This window comes from Ruditapes philippinarum, unplaced genomic scaffold, assembly GCF_026571515.1.
Source record: "Ruditapes philippinarum isolate M1 unplaced genomic scaffold, ASM2657151v2 ctg931_1_1_1_1, whole genome shotgun sequence".
Taxonomy (NCBI): domain Eukaryota; kingdom Metazoa; phylum Mollusca; class Bivalvia; order Venerida; family Veneridae; genus Ruditapes; species Ruditapes philippinarum.
Window position 1 is genome coordinate 18,554 of NW_026859402.1, and position 27,118 is coordinate 45,671.

Here is a 27,118-nt window from a genome sequence, read left to right on the forward strand (position 1 = left end):
ATACTAAAATGCTTATACAGTTTTTCGTTTTTCAATCATTCCGACCCCTCTCTGGTAAAATTTAAGTTATTAAACAATTCGCTCCACCAACGATTCGCCCCATAACATTTTGCTCCACTTCAGTTACGATTCGGAAGTCCCGTCTTTATAGCCATATTAAAACAATTTTAATGAAATACTATAAAATATGTTGCAATCGATAACTGAATAATATAGTGTACATAATTGAGCCGTGTCATGACAAATCAAAATAGTGCGTTTGCGACCAGCATGGATCCAGACCAGCCTGCGCATCCGCGCAGTCTGATCAGGATCCATGCTGTTCGCTTACAAACCTTATGCGCAGGCTGGTCTGGATTCGTGCTGGTCGCAAACGCATTATGTTGGTTTTGTCATGACACGGCTCATATTATGTAGTATGCAAATATTCCATAGTGCAAACCAAGGCATGGTGTTTTTTATGAAAATATAGTATGGTACAATCAAAGATTGACTGATATTGCATATATTTCTACTTGAAATGTATCAACGCTATTTATCAAAGTGGATTGGTCTACAATGGGCACATTTTCCATACGTAATTCGAAGGGTGTCCTTATTTGGCTTTTAAAACTCTATTTCCAGAGTTAGTTTTAAGAATAAAATTTGGCATCAGGGCGTTTCTGGACCAAAACACGTTTGAAAACTTTGCCCAGTTTTTTGAGAATTTCGACCGTGCGACCACATATATTCATCGATGACATGTTGGTAGAAAAATGATCGTGCGACCACATACACGCATCTAAGGATTCCCTTTCTCATACGAGAAGGGGACAAATATCTGTTCGCCTCTTTGTCAAAGGGCATATTCTAAAGATATACCATTTCTTTATTGTTATAAATAAGGAGGTCTAATCCTCACAGATATATTTTGAATTGTGACGTATACAACTATAGTCATGCAAATTGAGCGGGAAAACAGTTTTCGTCCTTTCCAGTTCGCTATGATTTTTTTAAAAAAGCTCATATATAATTTCATTTAAAATCTTGAGTTTAGATTTTTTTTCCACTTTTCAGTTTATTCTAATTATAGAAGTAGTTAATTTCGGCGAAACGTGAACGTTTCAGAAACGTTTTATATGCATTAAATGTGGGGGCTATATTACACACTTTGTTTGTAAATATTATCCTGGTGGCATTTTTTGCCAAATTAATTAACATGTTGGTAATTAACAACTTAAATTCTGTGAACAATATTGTAACTTATCACAAAATACAACAAGCTATTTTGCTCTTGGTGAATGTGGAAGATTACCTCTCTGTACTATCTATATGACAAATTGTGTTAACTACTGGTTAAAACTGACACGTATGGGAGATCATAGGTACCCAAAACATTGTTATTTGATGTTAAAACGACTACACGAATCTGGACGGAAAACATGGGCTGGCAACATCAAAGATATGCTTTTTCAATTTGGTTTTGGATACGTATGGATCTCTCATGATGTCGGTGATGACTTAAATTTCATTAATATGTTTAAGCAACGCTTATTTGATTGTTATTCACAAAACTGGCATAATGCAGTTGATTCTTCTCCTAAAGCATTACATAACAAGCCGTGTCATGACAAATCAAAATAGTGCGTTTGCGACCAGCATGGATCCAGACCAGCCTGCGCATCCGCGCAGTCTGATCAGGATCCATGCTGTTCGCTTACAAACCTTATGCGCAGGCTGGTCTGGATTCGTGCTGGTCGCAAACGCATTATGTTGGTTTTGTCATGACACGGCTCATATTATGTAGTATGCAAATATTCCATAGTGCAAACCAAGGCATGGTGTTTTTTATGAAAATATAGTATGGTACAATCAAAGATTGACTGATATTGCATATATTTCTACTTGAAATGTATCAACGCTATTTATCAAAGTGGATTGGTCTACAATGGGCACATTTTCCATACGTAATTCGAAGGGTGTCCTTATTTGGCTTTTAAAACTCTATTTCCAGAGTTAGTTTTTAAGAATAAAATTTGGCATCAGGGGCGTTTCTGGACCAAAACACGTTTGAAAACTTTGCCCAGTTTTTTGAGAATTTCGACCAGTGCGACCACATATATTCATCGATGACATGTTGGTAGAAAAATGATCGTGCGACCACATACACGCATCTAAGGATTCCCTTTCTCATACGAGAAGGGGACAAATATCTGTTCGCCTCTTTGTCAAAGGGCATAATTCTAAAGATATACCATTTCTTTATTGTTATAAATAAGGAGGGTCTAATCCTCACAGATATATTTTGAATTGTGACGTATACAACTATAGTCATGCAAATTGAGCGGGAAAACAGTTTTTCGTCCTTTCCAGTTCGCTATGATTTTTTTAAAAAAGCTCATATATAATTTCATTTAAAATCTTGAGTTTAGATTTTTTTTCCACTTTTCAGTTTATTCTAATTATAGAAGTAGTTAATTTCGGCGAAACGTGAACGTTTCAGAAACGTTTTATATGCATTAAATGTGGGGGCTATATTACACACTTTGTTTGTAAATATTATCCTGGTGGCATTTTTTGCCAAATTAACTTATATGACTTTGTATACTCGACTTATCCTGCTTGTAATAGAAAAAGGTACTGTTATTTGCGGCAAGAACAAAGTTTAAAGGCCCATTATGCCCCAGTAATGCTTTTAATTTTATTTCTCAGAAACGTTTTATCTTTGCTTCCAAAAAGTTAATTATTAGCCAATTTCCTGAACATTCCTTTCCTTCTTTTGCTTATTTGCAATTCGTACAGTCGTAGTGATAAAGCATTTTGTAAGGAAGTCAAATGCTTCTTACATTGCGGTTTACATTTTGCTGCATTTATGACAAATTATGTTACATTTAGCGCTAATTACTTCAGGTAACAAGCATCTAACATGCTTTGAAAACCATTATTCAAACATTACAAAATTCATGTAAGCCATTTCTAAAGAAGTAAATATATTTATTTATTTCTGAAGCATAATGTGCCTTTAAACGTGAGGAGCAAATAATGCTGACACGTGATAGACTGTACAGTTTTGCAAGTCTGATCAATATCCTGCTGAACTTGTTAAATGTACTGTTCAAGCTTTCGAACGATGACCTAATAGTCGATCGTATTGGTCAACAAGTTTGGGCACCTGTTTTGTTTACTAAACAAGTTTGTTTGTTAATTAGTAGTTTGCATACATCTCTTTTGATTTAAAGAGATATTATATTTGTTTCCAAAGAGGCATTATCTCATAAAAGGTTGTGGACAGCTGTAGAATAAACAGAAATTATATACAGGAATCGGAAATAATAATTAGTTCAAATGTCACTCGAGGTGTGAAGAGAGATTTCTATCAAGCAATTGTTTTTGAGGGACAGTCCTGTATGAAGTTATTATAATATGTTTTTAACCAATATTGTTTCATAACAGATGAGTTGAGTGAAGTAGAAGGATTGCATACTAAGTAAATATACAATGTAAGTATAAATCAGTATTTTATTATTTCAAACGTTTGTAATGCAATGTTAGGATACTACGTCATCGCGCAACTGCTGAATGCTTCCACTGGGGCTATTTTTTATAGAAAATCCGTCGACTCTTTCTTTAAATCATATTTTACCTTCGAGTCCACAGTTTTTCTACTAAAATGATTCTAGTGGGAGAATCCTATGTATGGATGCAGTTTATTTTGTCTTTCCGAACTATTGACGGGGTGTCTCCAGACTTATATGATTGCTAACAATTTTATTGGGCGGCCGCACGTCATCGTTGTGACGAAACGTCGTTTCACCGCTGAGCGGCCGTCGTAAGAGCTAAAGCCTACAGTTGCAGTTTTTGGTGTTATTAATTTTTCTTCCCTCTATATAGATAAAAATACATTGATGGTAGAACGTTGGGATATTTCATGTTACCTCTTTTCCTTAAACTTGAAGCAAATAAAGTTTATAGTATTAATTGACGGGATATACAGAAGAATATAGCTCGAATGAGATAAATATGAACCGAGGCGCTAGCCGATGGTTATATTTATGTCAAGAAGGGGAATATTCTCTCGTATATTCCGTCAGCAACTTGTAAAACGATTATTTCTGAAGCATAATGTGCCTTTAAACGTGAGGAGCAAATAATGCTGACACGTGATAGACTGTACAGTTTTGCAAGTCTGATCAATATCCTGCTGAACTTGTTAAATGTACTGTTCAAGCTTTCGAACGATGACCTATAGTCGATCGTATTGGTCAACAAGTTTGGGCACCTGTTTTTGTTTACTAAACAAGTTTGTTTGTTAATTAGTAGTTTGCATACATCTCTTTTGATTTAAAGAGATATTATATTGTTTCCAAAGAGGCATTATCTCATAAAAGGTTGTGGGACAGCTGTAGAATAAACAGAAATTATATACAGAATCGAAATAATAATTAGTTCAAATGTCACCTCGAGGTGTGAAGAGAGATTTCTATCAAGCAATTGTTTTGAGGGACAGTCCTGTATGAAGTTATTATAATATGTTTATTAACCAATATTGTTTCATAACAGATGAGTTGAGTGAAGTAGAAGGATTGCATACTAAGTAAATATACAATGTAAGTATAAATCAGTATTTTATTATTTCAAACGTTTGTAATGCAATGTTAGGATACTACGTCATCGCGCAACTGCTGAATGCTTCCACTGGGGCTATTTTTTATAGAAAATCCGTCGACTCTTTCTTTTAAATCATATTTTACCTTCGAGTCCACAGTTTTTCTACTAAAATGATTCTAGTGGGACAATCCTATGTATGGATGCAGTTTATTTTGTCTTTCCCGAACTATTGACGGGTGTCTCCAGACTTATATGATTGCTAACAATTTTATTGGGCGCCGCACGTCATCGTTGTGACGAAACGTCGTTTCACCGCTGAGCGGCCGTCGTAAGAGCTAAAGCCTACAGTTGCAGTTTTTGGTGTTATTAATTTTTCTTCCCTCTATATAGATAAAAATACATTGATGGTAGAACGTTGGGATATTTCATGTTACCTCTTTTCCTTAAACTTGAAGCAAATAAAGTTTATAGTATTAATTGACGGGATATACAGAAGAATATAGCTCGAATGAGATAAATATGAACCGAGGCGCTAGCCGATGGTTATATTTATGTCAAGAAGGGGAATATTCTCTCGTATATTCCGTCAGCAACTTGTAAAACGATATTATAATAACGCAAATTTTAATTCACGAAAAGTTGATAAGAACCCAGAAACTTTAAACTGTTTACAAAAAAGCACGGAAATAGACCCACGTAATCAACTACTACACTAACGCTGCGCCAGAAAAAGGAGTTCAAGTGTAAATCTGAAGTAACGCAGTTTGAATCAAGAAATATGCTGTGATAAACAAAACGCAATAACAAGAATGGTATGCACACACGTAGTTAACAAATACATTGTTAGTTGTGCGTGCTTCGGTTCTTTGCGGTATATACGGTGTTAAAGCCAATTAAAAATTCGAGAATTTTATTTGCATTATTATAAAGGGCCATATAACCTGTCAAAATCTTTATAAATTACAAAACATATACCGGTAGTTAAAATTAATATCATACTTTTGAAGTCACAAAAGTTCAATATAGGGGATTCTGTAATGAATAAGTTATGAATATGATTAACCTATGATGTCATTAAATTCGCGACAATGCTACATCGAATATCGCTTATTCATGCTATGCGTACTAAACTGGAACGAAAGTTAAAAAAACTACACAAAAACAACATCAAATGTATTTATGCAACTGTAAATAAAAAACAACAACAAACAAAAAACAACTCTCTAACAACACGAAATCTTCAGGCAAGGTCATTCTTTCATACGTATTATGAATAAGGATGGAATAAATTGAAATGGATATGATAAAGATAAAACATTGCGGGCACGAACTTTTTTAACCTAAGGTGACATTGGCTTGTTTGCGGTTTTATTTTGACCAATGGCTATCTTTCTTTTGCGTAAATAATATTAACATTGATTTCTACTGGACATGGTATTATCCGTTAATCTTTTAAAATAACACCCACTTGCGGATAATGCTGATAATAATTTCACAGTTGACCGGATGTTAATTTGACTTTGATATATTTATATCGCATAAAACGACGCTCAACCGGTAATATATTTATTCTGATCAAGGCAACGACAACGTCTATCGCAAAAATTGGTAATTTCGTTGTTTTTATGTGTATTTTTTCATATAAATTTAGTTTAAAGAGAAATTAACGTTTTGGCGGTCAAATATTAGAATTAAATGTGTTTATATTTTTTTTAGATACTCTAAAAGAAAGACGATTTCCAACTTAAAAATCATTATATAATACTGCATGTTTGTTACGCCGTTAATCCTAGTTATAAAGCGTTTTATGCTTTCATCAGGATCTCAATTCGGAATATTTCGTTCTTTTCCGGGTTATATAGAAATAAGATAAGCGTCTCTGTCACAAGGAGCGGCAAAAGTCGTGTCAATTATCACTGTCTTAATTAATATTATATACGATTTTTGACAAAATCAGCATTTTTTTGTATCGATTTAAGAAAAAAATATAAGACATACAAAAGCCATTGCATGAAATGCAAATATATTCTTTTCCCACAGAATTAGAGGAAAATGAATAATTTACCGACACTGATTTGTTTGGTTGGGATATTTGTGGAGGCGACGTCAATGTCGATGGATGTTTTCAAAGGTAAATGTTTCTAACTTACATTATTGTGGAGATTTTCCAGTTTCTCTTAAATTCTTAAAACGACGTTTCGATTTAGTGTAAATCAAATGACTGTTTAGGACAATTATTCCTGTTAATATCCATGTCTAAGACAAACTCCAGTTAAAACTGGCTAGACACTGTTTAAAAAATGATTTGAGTTTTGGACAAATAATGACATGAAAATGAACTTGGGTGGTTACCAAAGTTATACTGTAAGGAAGGAATGAAAATTATCTAATATTGTTGTTTTGAATACTTAATGTGGACAGGATGGGGGGAGAGAGGTAGTCCAAGGTATGGTTGGTGTAATCACAGATATATAATCTTATATTTACCTCCATGGTGTAATATATTGTTTTGCAAACTAAAAAAAAATGTTGTGAAGAATTGTAACTAATTTTTCTCCAAGTCGTTTTTATATAAAAAGACAACCATCTCATACTCATTTTTGAGGCTTTCCGCTTAAATATAAAATAAAAAAGAAAGTAAACCTGCGCACCTTAAAAGCTTGTTATTCTTTATCAGGGACAGCAAAACCTTTTAAATTAACAAAAACATCGTGGCGAAACATAAGAGAGAACAACGCAGAAAAATTCGAAACTAAACGAGACACCGGAAACGCAGATGGCTTTCCAGAGGAAATGACGTATACACTAACGCTGGATGAGAACGCTGAAAAAGCATTGCATCTAAAACGAGACCGTGCCCACGTGTTGCCAAATGCTTATCAGCAAGACGAGGTGGGAAAATTCTCCCGAAAATCAGATACAAATTCAAAGGTTAGTGACGGACCATTTATTATTTATTTATTTATTTATTTATTTATTTATTTATTTATTTATTTATTTATTTATTTATTTATTTATTATTTTATTTTATTTTATTTATTATTTTATTTTATTTTATTTTTATTTATTATTTTATTTTTTTATTTTATTTTATTTTATTTTTATTTTTTTATTTTTCATTCTGATGTTTATGATGGAATGGAAGTACCACTGTACGTTTTGCTATTTTTTGGCAAATTATTTCGCCTTCAACAAAACGTTTAGCGGGAAATCGGATTTATTTCTTGGAATAAATCTGCCTTTATACTAGATGCATTATATAAATTTAATTTTGTTTTAAATCTTTCACTCTCAATTGTGTTCAACTTCTTGTCATGAAAATATTCGTAAATTAATGAAAATCCTAAATTAGAAGCTTTTATCTGGAATTTGAATTACTCGCTGGCATATTTAGTAATAAAAGTGTTTTGTTTCAATGTAAGCAAAGGTAAGGTCAAATTCAGTATAATATTTAAAATCTGACGGATATGTTATTATCAATCTATTTCTTGTGATTTAATTGCTACTCAACGTTATAAATTTCTGAAATTACACCTTTTCATCGATAAGATATATTGTTGTAAGGTCGTGTTGCGCCTTGGACTTTTCTTAACTTCCCTGCTTGAACCGAAAGTAAATAGCATTTGCCACCAATTTAACGCCAGGCATATTTCTGCAGTCCGACAAGGCCATTGGTTGCTCAATGTTTTATATTTAAACATGAAAACCGCATAAAGATATGCTATGCTGATCCTTGAGTAATATATATATATTTTAATCACAGAAATTTATTGAAATCTATGCAATTCTTACTGAATATGTCTTATTTGAATAAAAGAATAAACTATGTAAGGGAAGCTGCGTTCCTTATTACAGGTCAAATAAAGTTGTTCTTTTCTTAAAAAAAAACAAAAAAAAACAACCAGACTGTGTAGCAATTATCAATATTTTAATAACAAATTTGAGCATAGCGTTTCTTTGAATAGACTGTTCTAAATACAAAGCAAGAAAGACAAATCAAATTCACAAATTCGACAGGATAATGGTAAATTTCTGTTGAATTATATATGATAATTTCGTGAAAACTTGGCACGTTTCGCAAAGCATCTATGTTACAATTTCAGAACGTTGCTTTCTACAGAGATCTAAACGGACATGGGCTATTTGCATGCCAATCTCAAGTGTCGTCTGCCGGGGAATTTGATTGCGGAATGGTGAGTAAACATATCTTTTTTTCTCCATATTTTCGTTTATAAGGTACCGTGCATCTTTTATTTCCGTTTGTTATTGGTGTAGAACAGCAAATCTGTCGTTACACCGTTTTCCACAAAGAATGTGCACTTAATGCCATAAATAGACCAGATTTACTGCGCTTTGTAAATGCAATTAATAAATAGAATATTTATAAATATCAAATGCATGTCATTTTTTTATACTCATCTTTACCCTAAAAAATACCGGTATATGTAAATGAGGTTCCACTATGACTCAGTGATTCAGGTCTATGACTTCAAAGGTTTGAATCCCGCCATATTTTTTTTTGATTTCCGTCATTTAAGGGACCAATACACCTTAAAACGGTTTCGCCAAGTTTTCCGCTTTCACCAAAACTAACACACGTAGGGACATCTGTGGTCGTCTTTTAAAATTACGACAAAGTTATAAGTGTGTTGTCCTGCTTTGAAGCTGACACTTAGTACTTTGAGCAACAATAGTTAAATCAAGCAGACGACATGACACAGTCAGGTGTGACATGCACACACGTACATGTTCATGATGTTGGCCTGGGAAAAGCAATCACTGTCAATAACACTGGGGTTAGAATCTAAATATGAAATTACAACATCACACCGTTTTAGCAATTTTGAATTTCTGATTTTTTTTTTTTTGGGGGGGGGGGGGGGGGGGGGGGGGGGGGGGTTCTTATTTATGTATTTATAAAAACGTATGTAAGAAGTTAGCAGTTAACAGTGAGCTAAGCAAAAAGGCATTGCGATTTTATATAGGGAAATCAATGATCTGCTGTTATGCTCAGCTGGCAGAGCCATTCCAAAATAAAGTGTAGAAATGCTTTGCTCGTATGCTCAGCTGGGTAAGCAATCTAGCAGGCCATTACTAAATAAAGTGTAAAAATGCTCTGCTGGTATGCTCAGCTGGCTAGGCAATCTAGCGGGACGTTCCAAAATATAGCGTAAAAATGCTCTGCTGATATGCTCAGCTGGCTAGGCAATCTAGCAGGGCATTCCTAAATATAGTGTTAAAGATACTCTGCTGTTATACTCAGCTGGCTAAGCAATCTAGCGGGGCATTACTAAATAAAGTGTAAAAAGCTCTGCTGTTATGCTCAGCTGGCTAAGCAATCTAGCGGGACATTCCAAAATATAATGTAAAAATGCTCCGCTGTTATGCTCAGCTGGCTAAGCAATCTAGCGGGGCATTCCAAAATATAGTGTAAAAATGCTTTGCTGTTATGCTCAGCTGGCTAAGCAATCTAGCGGGGCATTCCAAAATATAGTGTAAACATGATCTGCTGGTATGCTCAGCTGGTTAGGCAATCTAGCAGGGCATTTCTAAATATAGTGTAAAAATGCTTAGCTGTTATGCTCAGCTGGCTAAGCAATCTAGCGGGACATTACAAAATATAGTGTAAAAATGCTCTGCTGAATTGCTCAGCTGGCTAGGCACTCTTGAAGTGTATTCCTAAATATAGTGTTAAAAATGCTCAGCTGGCTAGGCAATCCAGCAGAGCATTCCTAAATATAGTGTAAAAATGCTCTGTTGGCAAGCTCAGCTGGCTAAGCAATCTAGCAGAGCGTTCCAAAATATAGTGCGAAAAATGCTCTGCTGGTATGCTCAGCTAGCTTAGCAATCTAGCAGGGCATTCCTAAATATAGTGTTAAAAATGCTCAGCTGGCTAGGCAATCCAGCAAAGCATTCTGAAAATTAGTGTAAAAATGTTCTGCCGGAATGCTGAGCTGTCTAGGCAAACTAGCAGGGCATTCTTAATAAAAATATAAATTTCGTTGGTCTGCAAACTGATTATTTGGCACTCGTAGACTTTCTGAAATATTTCGTGCCAATGCAGATAATGACATTTTTTACTTCTACGGGACCCTCAAAGTGTCTATTTCTTTGGTCTCCGACTGATTCTGGGACGATCGCAGACTTTCAGGAATTTTTTGCGTTAATGCAGATAAGGACATTTGTGAATTTTTAGACCATCCAGAGTCCATTTCGTTGGTCTGCGAATGTTTCTGGAACACTCGCAGACATTCAGAAATTTTCGGTGCCAATGGAGATAATGACATTTTACTTCAAAAAGTTGACCCTCCTGAGTCTTTTTCGTTAATTTTGGTGTCAATGCAGAAATGATATTTCTGACTTATTGGGACCTTTCTTAAGCCATTTTTTTGGTCTGCGACTGATTCTGAGGCACTCACAGACTTTCAGGAAATTTTGTATGTCAAGGCAGATAATGACATTTTTTACTTCTAGGGACCATCCAGGGTCCATTTGTTTGGTCTGCGACTTAATCTTGGACAGTCACAGACTTTTCAGGAATTGTTGGGTGCCAAAAGAGATAATTACAATTTATGACATTTTTGACCATCCAGAAGTCTATTTCGTTGGTCTGCGACTGATTATTGGGCACTTGCAGACTTTCAGGAAATTTTTGGTGCTAATGCAAATAATGACATTTTAGGGTAAAAATGCTCTCCTTATGACTAAGGGGTCCTTAAAAGTAAAAAAAGTCATGATCTGCAATGGCACTTAAACATCCTGAAAGTCTGCGAGTCTCAAGGAATCAGTCGCAGACCAAAAGAAATGTAAGTCCTGGGGTCCCTAAAAGTCAAGAAATGTCATTATCTCCATTGGCATCAAAATTCCTGAAAGTCTGCAAGTGTCCCAAAATCAGTCGCAGACCATAAAAATGGACTCTGGCGGGTCCATAGAAGTAAAAATTGCCATCATCTCTTTTGCCATAAACTTTCCTGAAAGTCTGCAAGTGTCCAACAATACACTGCAGGCCAAGGAAATGGACTCTTAAAGGTCCTAGAGTCAAAATATGGTTTCTTTACATTGGCAACCAACCATTCCTGAAAGTCTGCGAGTGTCCAAGAATCCGTCGCAGACAAACCAAAATGGACTCTTGAGGGTCCCTAGAAGTCTTTATTGTCAATATTAGCATTGGCACCAAAATTCCTGAAAGTCTGCGAAGTGTCCTTCAAAAAGTCGCAGGACAATGAAAAATAGTCTCTTAAAGGTCCTTAGAAGTAAAAAATATCATTATTTCTATTGGCACCCGAAAATTTCTGAAAGTCTGCGAGTGCCTCAGAATTGCCTTAGAAGTCGAAAATGTCAATAAAACTTTGGCAACAAATAAACCTGGAACTCAGAATCAGTCTGCCAACTGAGCATTCCACCAGAGCATTTTTTAACTATATTTCGGAATGCCCTGCTAGATTGCCTAGCCAGCTTAGCATTCCACCAGAGCATTTTTACACCATATTTAGTAATGCCCTGCTAGATTGCCTAGCCAGCTGAGCATTCCAGCGGAGCATTTTTACACTATATCTAGTAATGCTCTGCTAGATTGCCTAGCCAGCTGAGCATTCCACCAGAGTATTTTTTCACTATATTAAGGAATGCTCTGCTATAGTGCCTAGCCAGCTGAGCATTCCTGCAGAGCATTTTAACACTTTATTTAGTAATGCCCTGCTAGATTGCCTAGCCAGCTTAGCTTTCCAGCAGAGCATTTTTACAATATATTTCGTAATGCTCTGCTAGATTGCCTAGCAGCTTAGCATTCCACCAGAGCATTTTTACAATATATTTAGGAATGCCCTGCTAGATTGCCTAGCCAGCTTTAGCATTCCAGCAGAGCATTTTTACACATATATTTAGTAATGCGCCTGCTAGATTTGCCTAGCCAGCTAGCATTCAAAGCAGAACATTTTTACACTATATTTAGTAATGCCCTGCTAGATTGCCTAGCCAGGTTAGCATAATTCCAGAAAAGCATTTGTTCCACTTATAATTAGTAATGCTCTGCTAGATTGCCTAGCCGCCAGCTTAGCATTCCAGCAGAAGCATTTTTACACTGTATTTAGTAATGTCCCTGCTAGATTGACCTACCCAGCTTAGCATTCCACCAGAGCATTTTTTACACAACATTTAGTAATGCCTCTGCTAGATTGCCTAGCCAGCTTGCATTTCCAGCAGAGCCATTTTCTCACTTATTTAGTAAATGCCCTGCTAGATAGCCTAGCCAGCTTAGCTAGCCAGCAGAGCATTTTCTCACTATATTTAGGAATGCCCTGCTAGATAGCCTAGCCAGTCTTAGCAATTCCAGCAGAGCATTTTCTCACTATATTTAAGGAAGATTTGCCCCTGCTAGATTGCCTAGCCAGCTTAGCATTCCAGAATAGCATTTGTACACTATATTTTAGTAAATGTTCCCTGCTAGATTTGCTCTTAGCCACTTAGCATTCCAGCAGAGCAATTTTCTCACTATATTTAGTAATGCCCTGCTAGAATTGCCCATGCCAAGGTTAGCATTCCAGCAGAGCATTTTTCTCACTATATTTAGTAATGCCCTGCTAGATAGCCTAGCCAGGTTAGCATTCCAGCAGAGCATTTTCTCACTATATTTAGTAATGGCCTTGCTAGATTGCCTAGCCAGCTTAGCATTCCAGGCAGAGCAAATTTTCTCACTATATTTAGTAATGCCCTGCTAGATTGCCTAGCCAGCTTAGCATTCCAGCAGAGCATTTTCTCACTATATTTAGTAATGCCTTGCTAGATTGCCTAGCCAGCTTAGCATTCCAGCAGAGCATTTTTAACACTTATATTTAGTAATGCACTGCTAGACTGCCTAAGCCAGCTGAGCGTTCCAGCAGAGCATTTTTTTTCACTAAAGCTAGGAATGCTCTGCTAGATTGCCAAGACAGCTGAGTATTGCAGCAGAGCATTTTTACACCATATTTAGGAATGCCCTGCTAGATGCCCAAAACAGCTGAGCATTACAGCAGATCATTACCTTCCCTATATAAATTGAAATGCCTTTTTGCTTAGGTCACTGTTTACTGCTAACTTCTCACATACTTATAAAACACTCTTTATTTTATAGATATAACACACGTATGACATAGAGGATATTTGTTTGTTTGTGTGTAAGATGAAATTTTATTTCATCGAGTGGGGCTTTAAAACAGTATTTCTCACGAGTGGCGAAGCCACGAGTGAGAATACCTGTTTTTTAAAGTTCACGAGATGAAAATAAAATTAAATCTTACACAACAAACAAAACAAATTTTCTTTTTAATTTTATGCTAAAAAAACAGTTTAAACGAAATTTCATGACATTAACATAAATATTAAAATCTGTTTTTCCCCATTGAAGAGCCCCATTTAGTCGGAATTTCTCTTAAAAACAAGAATCTTTGAGCTGTAAAATAAGTCCGACAATCAAACGTTAATGACAGTGATATTATTTATTTTTGTTAAAAAAATATGAATGATCGCTTGTTTTTTTAATAATAAAAACAAACAATTCTTGTAGGAGAAAAAATTCCAACCATCCATGCCATATTTCTGTTACTTACTGCGTATTTTTATAATTAGACCTGGCTTTGTTAAATGTAAGCGGCAGCCATTTTTTAAAGTTGTGTATTTCACGGGAGGAAAATAATTGTGTTGATTCAGAGGATATCATTTGGATTTGTTAGTCATACACCTTTTTAAAAGAAAGAAAACATATTTGAAGATTGAAACAGACAAAAAATAAGTGTTGACAGATGTGAAAAACATTCAGAAAAGGAGCTAGGAAAATGGAAAAACTTGGAAAGCTTGCTCGGAAACGCTGGGTTGGTTTAATTGTTTCTACCGAGGTGATAGCTGTCATTGCTTTTCAATTTTTCATAAAAGCATAACGGCAGTTTATTGCTCGTAGGAAACTTTAATGTGCCCAAAAAGTCATCAAGAGCAGTTTGCCATGTGGAAGGAATGTATTGTCAGACTGTAAAAATGAAAACAAAAAATTTAGAGATGAAATTTGGTGATTGGAATTTTGAATGAATAGAAGTAAGTTTTCTTCTTTTTATTACTTTTGACATTTAAGTTGATTATCAATTTCAGCTTTGCGTTTTCTTTAAACAGCCTGATATTGTCAGAATTGTCAGTAAAAATAAAATTGAGGTACCACATGGGGAAAATCTTAAAAAAGTAGTTTCGTCATTGAAAAAAGTGAAATTATATTTTGATAATTTTCACTGTGAAATTATCAAATATAATTTTCACGGATAAATCAGTAATCCACTGAAAAGCATAAAATAAATCATCATAATAATATTTTCAGTCTTCAATATTGAACCTAGAAGGGGAGACTTGCTACATTGGACCAGGGGCCTCACATGCAGACTGTTCCGCAAAAGATAAAGGACCATCGAAGGAAATGCCAGAACCGATTTGTAAGTAAAAAATATTCTCTAAAGATTTAAGAAAAATTGCATCACGAAACGTAACGTGATTGTATATACTGTCGGAGAATGCGCAAATAGAAAAAAAAACCCGACCCAAACAGCCATCCTTAAAGGGACAAAGGGACTCAGCTATCATTAAAGGGACTCCACTGAGGTTTCAGACATGGCGGGACTGGGCTTTTTTCGAGATTTGTGTACCATTTGATGAAGGTCTGGATCAATAACTTATGTGCAAATTCCAGAAAAGACGCTTTTATTGTGCAACGCTCTTCGTTCAAATCGTGCTTATAATCGCTCAAAAATGGATTTTCGATATTATCTTAAATTTTTGTCTTTTTCTCCATATTAAGTGCTTCACTGATCTATGTAAGAATTTCGTATGTTATGTTTTTTTTATTTTTGACCTCATTGACGCTCCTTTAAAAACTATAACAAAGGCATTAATTTAATACTGCATTAAACAAAAACTAACAAAAGTTAAAGTTTTAGAATCAGAAACAACACGAAAGAACAAAAACAAATATAAGCATATAAGCAGTTAGAATAATACAAAACAATTTAAAACCATGAATTCAATGAGAAATTGCAAGACAGTTAAAAAGAAAAAAATGGATGCAATATATATTAGTGTTGAGTACAATACTGAATTCTATCGGCCGTGTGTACACACAGATGGAGGCTATTTAGCCGAGTTTAATATAACCATTGTCCGAATCCAATAGAACTAGTATTATACTCAACAAGTTTACATTTACATTTTTTTTACATTTTGACAGAACTTTGTTTCTTCGAGTACAATACGAATTTTATATAGACTTTTGGACTTAGGAAATGAAAACGAGGCTTGAGGGAGTACGATAGTGGTTAAATATGAACTATTTTGGATTTACAAAGTGAAAACGAGGCTAAATTGTTAAGATTTGGTCCAATAATAATTTATGAAGGGAGGTCACATGATGCTTGAGGGTTATGGGTTACATTTGAGCCGCGTCACGACAAAACCAACGTAATGGGTTTGAGCGCAGTCTGATCAGGATCCATGCTGTTAGCTATCAGTTTCTCTACTTGTTACAGGGTTTGTAAGCGAAAAGCAATGGATCCTGATCAGACTGCGAGGATGCGCAGGCTGGTCTGGATCCATGCTGGTCGCAAACGCACTATGCTGGTTTTGTCGTGACGCGGCTCATTTCATATGGTGATAAATAAATACATAATTACATCTTTCAGCCATACCAATTGTTGATGAAACAATGTCTAGAAAAAAGAGGGGTATTTTACCAACATCAGTTGATAAGATTGTAGAAGTGGCGTATCTGCCAGATGCCAAATTCACTGACTTGTAAATATCTTTTCCTTTTTTTTTCTTCTTTGTTTTTTTTTTCATTGGGAAGTTGAAGTATCAATATCTTATATTTTATTACATACGTAATAATGTAAACTTGTTTTATGATTAATTTTTATTTGTTTATCTTTTATAATTATCAAATTTCAATAATAATAAAAGATTTTTTAACAGCAGTTGTCAAGTGAGAGCTGTTAAAAAGCTGCCCTGGGTTTCACTTCATTGTTGTTCTATTTTTTTGGTCTATTGGTATCATCAATTCCAGCACATTGTAAGTTGCCAAAGACGGTGCTAGGGGGCACGTCTACAGTATCTCTCGTGAATAGATTCCGTCAAACCGAGTCTGCAATTTTTTTTAAATATAATATTGATGTTATCATGGCTTCCAAGGGATCGCTCCTTTTCCATAATTTTTTTAAATCATTTTAGTCAAGCCTGTCATTATAGACAGGTTTTTATTTGAAGGTGGTCGTTTTATATGGGTCTGACAATATTTTTAAATAATGGATTCTCTTTATTCCCTTCAACCCACACTGGAATGTTACTAGCTCAACGCAGTGCATGTGCATTACACACAATTAGCCTGGAAAGGATTTAAGTAATATAATAAGGGTTATTATTAGTACGAAGTCTATAGCTCTAGTGGATTTTACCAGGATAGTATCTTACGAGGCACGGAAGCGTCGAGTGTAATCAATTTTTGTAAAATCCCTGAGAGCCAAGTACAGATAACGATATTCAAGGGACGGTCGAATTTATATTGTTATATCCGGATACCGTTATATCCGAGAAACAAAGACTTGAAACCTCGGCAACAGCATCGTTATAAGCGGTATATCGTTATAAGCGGTATAAAATTATCAGTTTTATTGTTATAAGTGGAGTTTATTATACAAATGAACGATCAAAGTACTTTTCTATTTACCATTTTATTTTACATCTATAAACTATATATTCAATCATGCATTTATTCCAGATAACTCTCCAGTGTGATACAGTTCATGTCTTCTGTTGGGTTGTATCTGTGCACGTGAAACATGTATTAAATGAAGAAAAAATATGTAGAAAAATATGTACAGGTTAATAATAAAATGCATAATGTATAACAATCTGATAAAATATTTTACTATCAGTAGACAATTTAAATTGTCATTTTACGTATCTAAGTTTTTTAAAAAATAATCAAATAAGTTGCATGTTAGGAGTAAAAACAACAACAACAAAACAGCACGTTTCGTACATGTAGAATAGAATTGCCGGGTATAAAAAACACCTACACTGTATGCATTCCGGAGAGATCTTTGGTTAGTACATGTCCTACTGTTTCAATTCGATTTTTTTTCCGGAAATTGTCTAAATCTAAAATTGTATTTACCATTCAAAGGTTTTACCGAAGAAATCCTAATGACATAAGCGCTGCGGAAACGGAAATGCAAATCTTTGGTACCCTGCTTACAAATGAGGTAATATTTTGTATATGCAAGATCAATAGCCCCATAAAGTCACGTTCAGTGAGCCTTTTACTGACATATTATCAGTGGGATTAACTCAGTGCATTGTAGAGAGAAGATGTTAGGACATCAAGGCTCGTCAGTAAATATTTCATAAAAAACAATGCAATGATGTTTTAAACTGTACAAAGCTTTACTTCTGCTACCTGCAGTTTTCAAAAATATTTTTTCAATTTCGTAAAAGATTAACGCCAAAATGCCTGTATGATAGAAATTTGTTGGTATTTTTCCTAAATGGTGCATGCACGAAACAATTGTTATTGTGTAATAATGATACTTTATTTCGAAACGTTGTTTTTTTTTTCAATATATATAAACATTCAACGAAACAACTGAATTAGATGTCTTAAAGTACATTTCGGCGAGCGAAAAAGCGATATTTTATAGCATTTAATCATTCAAGCGCCTGTTCCAGTACATACCGAATACGGTAAAACTGTTTTATGTCTCACTCGTTGTAAAAATGTAAATGTTTAATTGAAACTTATGTCTACAGATAAACGTGTATTATGCCTCATTGAAAGAAGTATCAGGCGGCAGTTTGGATATACAGGTGTATCCAACAGCATTCGCAATTCCAGGAGTAAGTATACAACTTGTCTAAACGTTATATAGTAAAAAACTCATAATCAAAACTTGTCTAAATGTGATATGGTAAAATCTCATATCAAATAATATGTTGTTGTGCTGAAATAATTGTGCTCTGTGTTTAATCATATTTCTAAATATTGTATCTTTCTGAATAAAATGGTCTTTCCAAGCTGTCAAATATATCCGGACAGACCAATTGATGCATTTCCAAACGTGACGTCAATTAAATATATTTGGACAAACCATTTTATGCATTTCCATATGTGAGCGTCCATTTAATATATTCGGAAGGACAATTTGACTCATTTCCATACGTGATCGTCAATAAAATATATTTGGACATACCATTTTATGCATTTCCATACGTGACGTCCATTAAATATATTCGGAAGGACCGTTTGACGCATTTCCATACGTGAGCGTTAATTGAATATAAACGGACGAATCATTTGAAGCATTTCAATTCGTGGATGTCTATATTCGGACGAACCATTTCATGACCGTCAATTGAATAATTATATCCGGGCACATTTGACGCATTTCAATATGCAGCTTTCAATTAAATATAATCGGACAAACCATTTAATGAAATATATACGGAAGAATTATTTGGAGCATTTCTATTCAAGGATGACGATTAACTATATTCGGACAAACCATTTCGTGACTGTCAATTAAATATATTCGTGCAAACTATTTGACGCATTATAATACATTTTAATACATGACTTTCAACTTTGTAAATATGTTCTGACAAACGATTTGACGCGTTTTTATGGGTGTTAATGAAATAAGACATTTAATGGACGCTTTTCAAAATATGTCTGCCAAGCACATATCAAACACTTCTAGAATAACAATTAGTGGCGAATACTGATACAAGACTAGACATTCAATTTTTTTTCTATTCTTTAAAAAGCGTCAAATTGACCACAGTGCTTTTGGAATCTTAGGGAAATCAAATATCACAACAATTTTAAAAAGGGCCATTTTGAACATTGAAAGTTGATAGATTTAAGTAATCACGTTGACTAAATGGCTAAAGTCTTTCTTTTCTTTCTTTTTTGGAAAAAGCCAATTTTTTAAAAAAAAAAAAATATTGCTCACGTACGTTTAAAAATTTATGTTAACGAATCTAAGTAATCACGGTGGCTAACTGGCTTGTACATTTTAATCGGAACAGCGTCCCCAGACTTTGTTTGATCCAGCAAAGGATTCCTTTGGATTTTACCGCCAGAGGTCTAGCCAGGTATGTGTTAAGCATTTAATTTTTTTATGGAATGGCTGAAATAGATCTTGCATGGGAGGTAATAAATTATTGCTTAAACATCATTTTAGCCGCCATGTTTTCTGCACGAGCAGTTCCAAGGTAATTTATCGTCCTTCAGGAATCTCCTATTAACAAGGAAAACGTCCCTTCCGAAGAGAAAATATAAAATACATGTTAACAAAGATCAACAACAGATCATCACAGCAAGTCCCATGAGGGTTGACGACTATCAAATAAGTCAGTTTCTAAACCCTTTCCCTCATGAGCATATTGTGAAAAATGGCCGTTTTCATTGAAAAGTCTCCTGTTACAAGTTCAAACTGCTATGAAACTATGAAAAATGCTTCAATACTAATCAAACTTGGCACAAATGTTGACTGGACCATTGCCTTTGTACATAACGACATGCTCAGTCTTAAATTTCCTGTTACCATGACAACGAGGGGACGTCTCCAAATTGCCAAAAATCACTATTTTGCCTCGACTTTTTCCATCAAAATTTATTTCAAAGTGCTGCAACTTCTCAAGGGATTGAGATAGAGTCAAAGGCTTTACAGCGTTGGTTACACATTACCTTATGATCGATCTGGGGTCAATTTTAGCCTCTCACAAGTCCAACATTTCTTGGCGATGAGGGGGACTGCCGTCCCCCTTAAAACCCCCCAAACAGAAGGGGGCACATCCCCCTTCTGGCAACCCCCTGATGTATCTTTTGGATGGGGGAGGCGCCGAAAAAGTGCTCCTTTTTTTAGCAACATTTGTCAAACGAAAACATGTATTTTGGGCCAAAATAGGACATTTTTTCACTATTTGAGGCCTAAAAGAGGGGGGGGGGGGGTCGATAGTGCGTTGTTTCGCGTATATATGGGGTAAAGGGTTAATTGGTATAGTGTCTAGCAAATATACAGCAAACATCCAGATAAATGTTATAATGATGTAAGTCAAGAAGGTTATGCCCCTTACGTTACAATCAATGGCTGAACTTTCATATGACCCTTATCTCTAAATTTTGAATTCTCTAAAGTGAAGAGGCTTCAAGCCTAAAATGGTGAGCAGGGACAAAGGATGTTTAACCCGGAAGAGTCGTTATGATTATGACCTTGGCAGTATCATTGTAAATGGAGTCCCTTCTGAGTCTTAAAACACCGTTTTGAGTTCAAATTTGCTTCATGGTCACTTGCGTTAATTGTGTTATTAGACAAAGGTCCTTTGCCTAATCATGGTTGTCCCGCGTCTCCGTTACAATGTTAACATAAGCAGTCCGAGCCAGTTATACACCGTGATAATACGTAATCGCAAAAAGATTATGAACATTTTATTACATTGTACATATAATATATTTCCATTTTACCCTTATTTTATTAGTTTAGACAGAACTTTGTATGGTCGGAGAACTACAATGATGGTACAGGTCTTGACGCATCTCCCGACATGATAGCTAACTTGGAGTTCGTTATTAACGACAGTGGCTTCATAACAGAAAGATATGATTACGTGTTTGCGTTAACAGGGTAAGCTGATGTGATAAAAGTTTTGCCATTGCAAGAATGCACTAAGTATTGAAGAAAAATATTTTGTGGTTAAAGTTATGCTATTGCAAGAATGCACTAAGTATTGAAGAAAAATATTTTGTGGTTAAAGTTATGCAATTATAAGAATGTATAAAGTAATAAAGAAAACCATTTTGTGGTTAAAGTTATGTCATTGTAAGACTGCATTAAGTATTGTAAGAATGCATTAAGTATTGAAAAAAATTATTTTGTGGTTAAAGTTATGCTATTGTAAGAATACATAAAGTATTGAAGAAAGTCATTTTGCGGTTAAAGTTTTGCCATTGTAAGAATGCATTAAGTTTAAAAGAAAATCTTTTTTCGGTTAAAGTTATGTCATTGTAAAGATGCATTAAGTATCAAAGAAAAAAAATTGTGGTTTAAGTTATGCTATTGTAAGAATGCATTAAGTATTGAAGAAAATCAGTTTGCTATTGTAAGAATGCATTAAGAATTGAAGAAAATCATTTTTGTGGTTAAAGTTAAAGTTGAAATCTCTTAAAGGCCCATTAAGCCCCTGAAATTTTATATTTAAAAACCCTTTTATCTTTGGTATCTTATTACAGTTTCTAAACAGTTCTCATTTAGAAGAATCCTTGCCTTCTTCAATAGGAATGATTATAATGAGTTAGTTTTTTTTGTATGGAAGTCAAAATACTACTTTGTTTACATTTTGCTACGTTTACAACACATTTCTGCACATTAAATGCTACTTTCTGCAGTCGTTTAACACCTACGAGACTCAAAATATTATCAAACACATGTCTGATCTTTCTAAAGAATTTTGAAAAATATTGATTTCTGAGGCATAATTTGCCTTTAATATTATCAGAAATAATCAGATCAAGTATGTTTACCATTTTATATACATGATAAGTGGAAGATTAATGGAAGATTTCATTATTTTGTTAATACATTTATGTTTTGTATTGTTTTTTATAATAGCTTCAACCTTATGAATAGCACAACTGGCAATCCACTGGTTTGTAAGTACATTTTATTTTGATATTTAACATCAAGCACTTATACATAATGTTTAAAATTTATAATCAGACCATTTATCAAAAGGGCCCCATTAACGATTCAAAATAAATCCTAACCCATCTCCAACCATCCCTCCCCAATATCAAATAAAAAAATCGATAAAAATAAAAAAAAACAGCAAAACAAAATGTTTGTTTCAACTTCTTCGAATATTTTGACTTACTTTTAAGCAAATTTTCATCTTTTAATTTCTCAAAGTCCCCAAATGCTGCAAGTAACATTTCCCTTAAATAGCTAAAAAAGGCGCGAAAATAAAACTTTTCAATTCATTCAATCGACACATCTTTTCTTTTTTACCTGAAATATTTTTTTCACGAAACAAAACACAATCAAGCATGCCTGTCCTCATAGACTTATTTATCAAATTATGTTCAGTTTTTTTTAATAGTCGTAGCCTTGACTGTCTCGTAGTCTCGGAAAACTCGCACAATGCGTAAGTCGTACAATTTCGTCAAGGCAAGTCGGGCGCTTAAGTGGCTATTATAATTATATTATACATAAAAATATATGATTAAGAGCAAATGAACCAATGAAAGTTTGAAAAATTTATATACATTATATACTTATTATGAATATAATGCGGCGGCGATCAATTCTATGAAATCAGTCATTTCCTTTTTTTTATATATGCCATTTTTGGTCATTTTCAGCATTTACCTATCGGGAAACAATATGCACGACCCTTCCGAAAAAGTATGCATTAACAGAGTTTACGTCATGGAATTTACCCAGAATTCTTGCTCACGAGTTAGGCCATGCGTAAGTACTTTTATTCCGATTAAGTAACTACAGCCGTAATCTAATTTGGAAAAAGCAGGAAAAACAACAACAACAACAACAACAAGAACCCCCCCCCCCCAAAAAAAAAAAAAAAACCCCAAAAAACAAAACAACAACAGAACAGTAGTACTTCATGAGTATGTTTTGTAGTTGCCACGTTTGAAATTAAATCTTATACCATGTTGGCAATGGTAGCTTGCTTCGTATCTAGCAAAGCAAGCTCTCATATAACCACCAGAAGCCCAAAGCATTTAATGACTCAGATTTTTAAAATATGTTTCTGAAATATACAACCTTAATTTTTAAAAATTTTGTTGGGAAATGTCCAGGAAGTCATAATTTATAATACGAAATATATTTTAGTTTGGGAGCGGATCACGACGGCACTAATGCATGTCCTTCCGGTGTAAACCTCATGTCCCTCTTCCTGTTTGCTCCGAACACAACAAACAAAGACACGTACCAGCAATTCTCCACATGCAGTGTAGCTGAAATAACCGCCCATCTGAATAGGTAAGTATCTCACTTTTGCTATTAGTAACGTACCTCGCTAAAGGTCGTGCGAGTCGTATAAGTCGCGGCTTACACTTTTTGCCTGAAAGTGAAAAAATAACAATATTCATTTGTGTACCTGAAGTTTCTAAAATTCTCCTACAAAACGTCCAAATGACACTCCAAAGCAAAACATCTTGAAGGGCATACCCAACTTCATACCGTCTAGAAGCTAGAAGTCGGCCTACGCATAAATTGAAACCAAGCTATGTCCCTGATATGAAATTATACGTCTCTAGTTAAACAACATAAAGTGAGCCTGTAAAAAATGTTTGCAACCTGTTTACTTTAATGCCCAAACACCCCCCCCCCCCGAAAAAAAAGATGGCACTAAAAGACGCTTTTGTATGGTTGCTGAATTGGAACGCTTTTGTGCGTCTTGTTGGCGCTAGAAACAACAGGACAAAGCGCCAAACGGCGCATTTTCAGATTTTCGTCTTATCGTCCTGTCGCTAACGATGTACGCCAAACGACGCGTTATCGTGCAGTGTGTTGTCGCGATGTCACATCGTCGCTTGGTTCAAATCGAAGGATTGACTTATAAGCCAAGCGACAGGGCGACATCGCAACAACGCGCCGCACGACAACGCATCGTTTTGCGTGCTTCGCTAGAGACAGGGCGAGAAGACGACAGCGCGATAACGCGCCTTTTGGTGCTTTGTCATGTTGTTGTCGCTAGCGAAAAGGCGATGCCGTTATAGGTTGCGTTGTCGCTATCGACAAGGCAACGCGCAATGTACCAAATCAGCCACCATACTTTTGAACTTTATCTTGACGCCATGATGTTGAACAATCTACATTTTACAGCGTTCTGTGCAATAAATATAAATCAACATTTCATTTACTCAATTTCACACCACAACACCAAGTCTTGCAACATTGCAATCCAATGGTACCATGTCTTGCGATAAAGAGCCCCAGCTTCTTCCGATCGCTGTACCTTTATGGGAATCCTATATATGTAAACTTGCCTTTAATTTGCCTATCTTTCAAAACAGGAAGAAGACTCGTTTATTCACTGCAAATTTCAAACTGTGTGATAAATTGTATCTCACTGCCACTAATTCTATTTTTAGGGCTTTCATGGAAATCATAAGATAAATATAAATACGTTTTATGTAATTGCTTGCAAATACCGGTATCATTTAATTGAGGTTTACAGGTGAACGAGCCTAAATAATGAAGTCATGATTGAAAATTGCCGCTCAAGTGACAAAAGTGATAAAATATACTTAAATTTAGACCAAGGCACCGATATTTTGAGTGACAGCAAAAGGCGAGAGCAGCTTCGGTCATTTCCGATATTATCCGACAGCCGAAATATAGATATTAATTACGCATTCTTTTACTTGGGGCCCATACGCCCCTTTTCATGGAATGGCACTACTCTGTCACATTGAAGGTTCCATTATAACCGCCGTATGAACAAATCTGCGGATGTTTCTAAATTTAAAATTTCACCATTTTCGTGTTTAAATGTTGGATTCTGCTTAAGCCGGTGCTAGCGGGCGTTGACAGTAACTTGCACTTTCCAGTACCGCCCATGAACAGGCTCAATCAAACCGAGCCTCCAGCATTTTCAATTTTGCCGTGTTGGGCTTTCTTGAGGGATTCTGCTTTTCTCTATTTCTTTTTCGTAATCATTAACAAAAATTTGAAACAAGTGATCCCTCGGAAGCATTAATCACAACAAAATTAAAAGAGAATTGCAGGCTCGGTTTGATTGAGTCTGAACATGAGGGATAATGAATACATGCAACATCCCACACGCCCCCTAGCACCGGCTTGAGCGGTACTCAATTCTCAACACTAAATAGTGCTGGCATTCTATTATTATTAAGTTCTATTACTGTTTTATCAGTGTTCCTGGCTGTATTGATGATGAAAGTACAACATATGAAGAGTTTAAGGCCAAATTTTGTGAAGGATTTCTTGGCGCGCAAGACGACTCAGTAGATAAACAGTGCCAGCGTCTGTTAAATCTAACTACCAGCACCGCCTGTGACGTAAGCAAATTATTTTGTCATTGATGTCTAATTGAAAATGTTTCTAACATTTATTTTTTTTATTTTTTTTAAAACAGTATGGTGTAGACTAATCTGTCTGATACATTTTTCAATACACAGAACATGCACTTTGAATGCTTTAATAAATCAATATTGATATTGTATTGTATTGTCTTATGGTAGCTATAGTATGATATGACATAAACTGGCATTGCGTCGTATTGTGTCATATTATGAGGTAATTATGCATTGTTGAGTACAATGCTAAAGATTTAATCGGAGAAAACGATAACCTAGTCTCATATTGGTTTTGCATTTTGAATTTGATATCATTATAGTAAAAGAAGAGTTACGTTTTAAAATGATTAGAAATTCTTCTTGTTTCTTTACATGAAGTCAGTTACAGAAGAGGCGTGTTATGCCCGTAATCAAATAGGATGCCAGGATAGTGAAGGTCAATGCACACAAAAGCTGCAGTTTCTGTGGAATGGGACACCATGCGGTACAGACAAGGTGTGTAACATTTTTGGGAATTTATCAATTATGAATTTTATCAAAAAACTTCTTACAAACACACGTTTGTTTAAACAACCAGTAAGTAGCACGTTACGCGTGTAATATCGATACTTCATTTTTCTGACGTAAATCATAATCTATTTTTAGATATGCTACAAAGGTAATTGCGTCGCAAGTTTTGACGTTTGTGGAACAACTTCCAGCAGTTCTTCCACTACGTCGAGTTCAACAACTTCCAGTACGACTTCTTCCACTACCAGCTCAACAACGTCAACTACTTCATCGACAACTTCTACCACTTCATCGACTACGTCAACTTCTACCACCACCACTACACCATCTACCACGTCATCAACTACGTCAGCCACTTCGTCACCAACAACTAGTACTCTCTCAACTACAACCGTAATATATCCGTGTACTTGTTGTGGAATAAAACGAAATAAACGCCGCAAAAGATGTTGCAAGCTTGGGAGAAAGAAAATAGATTCCACTTGCTATTGTTGCGGGGATTTAATAGATATCGAACCTCCACCCGGCTGGACAGGGAAAAAGTTTTAAACTATTCATTCTAAGAATGATAATAATGTCATGAAGATTCTTGATATTGACCGGAATGAAATGCACAATGACGACACCATACATTCATTATTGCCCTGAAATTCAGCATTTTTTTTTCAAAAGCATTGATTTAAAATTATATTCTTGTTTAAGTATTTTTTAAACGAGTCTTTACTGTTCTATTTTTAACCAAACCGGTTGTAGGCCTACAAGCGGTATTTGAATTCTTGAGGCAAAACAAGAACGTCTTTTTATGCATCAAGTTCCTTAAGCTTTGAAGATTTGAAGAATGTGTCCTTGGACAATATTTCTTTATCACTTTCAAAAAAATAATGAGTGTGTGAATAA

At 35.1% G+C, this 27,118-nt stretch overlaps 1 protein-coding gene across 2 annotated transcripts; it reads left to right on the plus strand.

Moving 5' to 3' along the window:
• The first annotated feature begins 4,507 nt into the window (after positions 1 to 4,507).
• Positions 4,508 to 27,118, plus strand: LOC132756369 (zinc metalloproteinase-disintegrin-like ohanin). 2 transcript variants are annotated; one of them, XM_060747427.1, is made up of 15 exons: positions 4,508 to 4,586; positions 6,628 to 6,718; positions 7,265 to 7,518; positions 8,691 to 8,780; positions 14,924 to 15,035; positions 16,275 to 16,386; positions 17,774 to 17,852; positions 18,397 to 18,483; positions 21,127 to 21,272; positions 22,257 to 22,297; positions 23,006 to 23,114; positions 23,499 to 23,648; positions 25,549 to 25,693; positions 26,090 to 26,206; positions 26,357 to 27,118. In XM_060747427.1, exons 2-15 carry the CDS (start codon positions 6,640 to 6,642, stop codon positions 26,768 to 26,770), a joined length of 1,935 nt encoding a protein of 644 aa, XP_060603410.1. In that variant the 5' UTR covers positions 4,508 to 4,586; positions 6,628 to 6,639; the 3' UTR covers positions 26,771 to 27,118. The 2 variants fall into 2 exon arrangements, with proteins under 2 accessions (XP_060603410.1, XP_060603411.1); XM_060747428.1 differs by lacking the exon at positions 4,508 to 4,586 and adding an exon at positions 6,123 to 6,195.

Bases quoted from the DNA above. Each gene is read 5' to 3' on its own strand.
- LOC132756369 (XM_060747427.1), top strand. From the start codon at position 6,640: ATGAATAATTTACCGACACTGATTTGTTTGGTTGGGATATTTGTGGAG. The intron at 8,781-14,923 runs GTGAGTAAACAT...TAATATTTTCAG, and splicing joins GGGAATTTGATTGCGGAATG to TCTTCAATATTGAACCTAGA. The intron at 21,273-22,256 runs GTAAGCTGATGT...TTTTTATAATAG, and splicing joins TACGTGTTTGCGTTAACAGG to CTTCAACCTTATGAATAGCA.